Consider the following 2,221-nt stretch of genomic DNA (forward strand, 5'->3'; position numbering starts at 1 on the left):
GAATCTGGCATCCGTTGAACTCTATCGCTTCAGGTTCAAGGTCATTTGAAGGTCATTTGAAGGTCAAATCGAGAAAAAACGGTAAAAAATTTTTTTTTAAATGTGTTATAGGTTTTTGGGGTCGCTGATTATGAATCTGGTGGTGTCCGCTGACGCGATAAAAGTCAAAGGACGCCAGATTTGTATTCGGCGACCCCGAAAACCTTAGTAAACCCGAGCTAACCTCAGAATACATGTTTAAGAGTGTCAAATCTCTCGAAAATACAGTTGGTGGGTAGTGGTGTTTCCTATATTTGTAGGGGGTGGGGGTGGCTGGGGGGTGGAGGGTAGTCCGTTTAGCGTGCAATCGATTCGGGATACTTATAAGATACTACCATGATTTTTTAAGATTTTTTGGTCCAAAAATAAATTAGGCCAAAAACCGGCCTTACCGACCCTCCCCCTTTCCAAGGCTTACAAATTTCGCGAACAAACGCGCTGACACATTCAACGATTCACCCACCATTTTGAATGCCTAAAACTAAGTGGCGCTGTAGTGTCCCGAAATTGAAGCGGAAGCACGAAGAACTATTATTTGTTTGAATCATACAAATACGTTCTTTAATTTAAGTTCAAGACGTTTAATCAAAATTATTCTATGGCTTAATGAAATCATTTATTTGAATCAAACAAATCGTATCAAACAAATAATTTATTTTATTTAATGAGTTTCAATATCTTCCATATATTGAAATTGCACAAATGTTTTATTAATTGAAATAAAGAAGGTCTGTTGAATCAAAAAAATATTTTCAAACAAATCTTTTCCTCAGTGTATATTATACTTCTTAACAAAAATGTTCATAATTCAATTATCGAATTTCGATTAACTGTTCGCGGGTAATCCATTTCTGTAAAAAAAAATGATCAAGAACTTTGACTGTTAATAACTTTTGAAAAAATAAATTTTTTGATTTTAAATGTAATTCCTTTTACAGGAGAATCTCAGGAAACATGTCCTGTTGACAACTTTGCACGTTGGCAAGACGATTTACGAATGTGACATATGTGTCGCGCAGGGTGTAATAAAACCATATTGCACCAATTTCTCCAGAGAACTCCGAGCTCATCTGGTTGACACTCACTCGGATGTATATCCAACTGCAGAGGATGTGAATACTTTTATAGCTAATATTTTCAATTGTAATCGTCCTGTAAGCGAATCTGAAGAAGTGATTAAAAATTAAATGTTTTATATGTTTTGTAATAAAGTATATGTTATGATTAAAAAAAATTGCAGGATCTTCAGATAAAAAACCCATCATAATTCCCTGGGGTTGCGGATTTGACAAGCTCTGTCCCTCATTTAAAAAAATCTGTACAAATTATTAATTAATTATTAATTATCTAAAAACGGTTTCGAAGTCGATACTTTATTTTCTTGTTATATTTTTTCATTTTGCTTTTGATCTTGTTTCTCTTAAACAGGAATTTTCTTGAGGAAAAAAAATCATTTAAATCATATTTATGTAGAATATTTGCGTAGAATTTTACTATAGTTATTTAGTTTTTAAGTAATATTCACACTAAATATGAATTAAAAATATAAAATAAATAACATATATGTCATAGGTTAACAGAATTTTATTTTCATTTTTTCTCTTCTACTATTATTTTCGTTAAGTATTCTCCTAATTTTTCTAGTTCTAACCATCTTCATCATATTTCTTTTAATTTTTTCCATTATACTAAATTACAAATTTAAAGTTCCAACTTGCTGATAAAAAAAAAACAGAAACGTATTACAATCAAAGATTTAAAAAAAATTAGAATTACCATATATAGTTGATTCATATTATGAATGTGGGAAATTTCTCCGTCAAGCGGATCATTGGCACCCTCAAAATTTGGTTTGATCAATCAAAACGAGTAAAGGCGCAAATTGATCAACCAGATCCGTACTTTTAAAACTAATGTGACATTTTGAAAAATTCAAAATGGCGTATTCAATATGACGCCTTAAAAATATGTCTGCTATTTTGAATCCGCCATTTCTAATTTTGGAATCCTGATATCGGATTTGTTATCAGCGATCCTAAAATCCGCGAATATGGTTTTTCAATGCAATTGAAGCATTTTTAAAATAAAATTAAGAGTAAATGGCCGCCATTTTGAATTTTGAATTTCTGATGTTAGATTCGTGTAGGCGCGCATCCAGAGAAAGGCTTGGGGGGGGGGGGGG

General features: G+C 32.2%; 1 protein-coding gene across 1 annotated transcript in view; it reads left to right on the forward strand.

Annotated features, from left to right (window-relative positions):
* LOC117174596 (zinc finger protein 600) overlaps window positions 1–1,273 on the forward strand; it is a 181,149-nt gene extending 179,876 nt beyond the window's left edge. The window contains exon 10 of the mRNA XM_033363826.1: window positions 978–1,273. Within this exon, the coding sequence (XP_033219717.1) occupies window positions 978–1,226 (249 nt within the window). The 3' untranslated portion in view covers window positions 1,227–1,273. The remainder of the gene's footprint in view (window positions 1–977) is intronic.
* The last annotated feature ends 948 nt before the right edge of the window (window positions 1,274–2,221 follow it).

This window comes from Belonocnema kinseyi, chromosome 6, assembly GCF_010883055.1.
Source record: "Belonocnema kinseyi isolate 2016_QV_RU_SX_M_011 chromosome 6, B_treatae_v1, whole genome shotgun sequence".
Lineage (NCBI taxonomy): Eukaryota > Metazoa > Arthropoda > Insecta > Hymenoptera > Cynipidae > Belonocnema > Belonocnema kinseyi.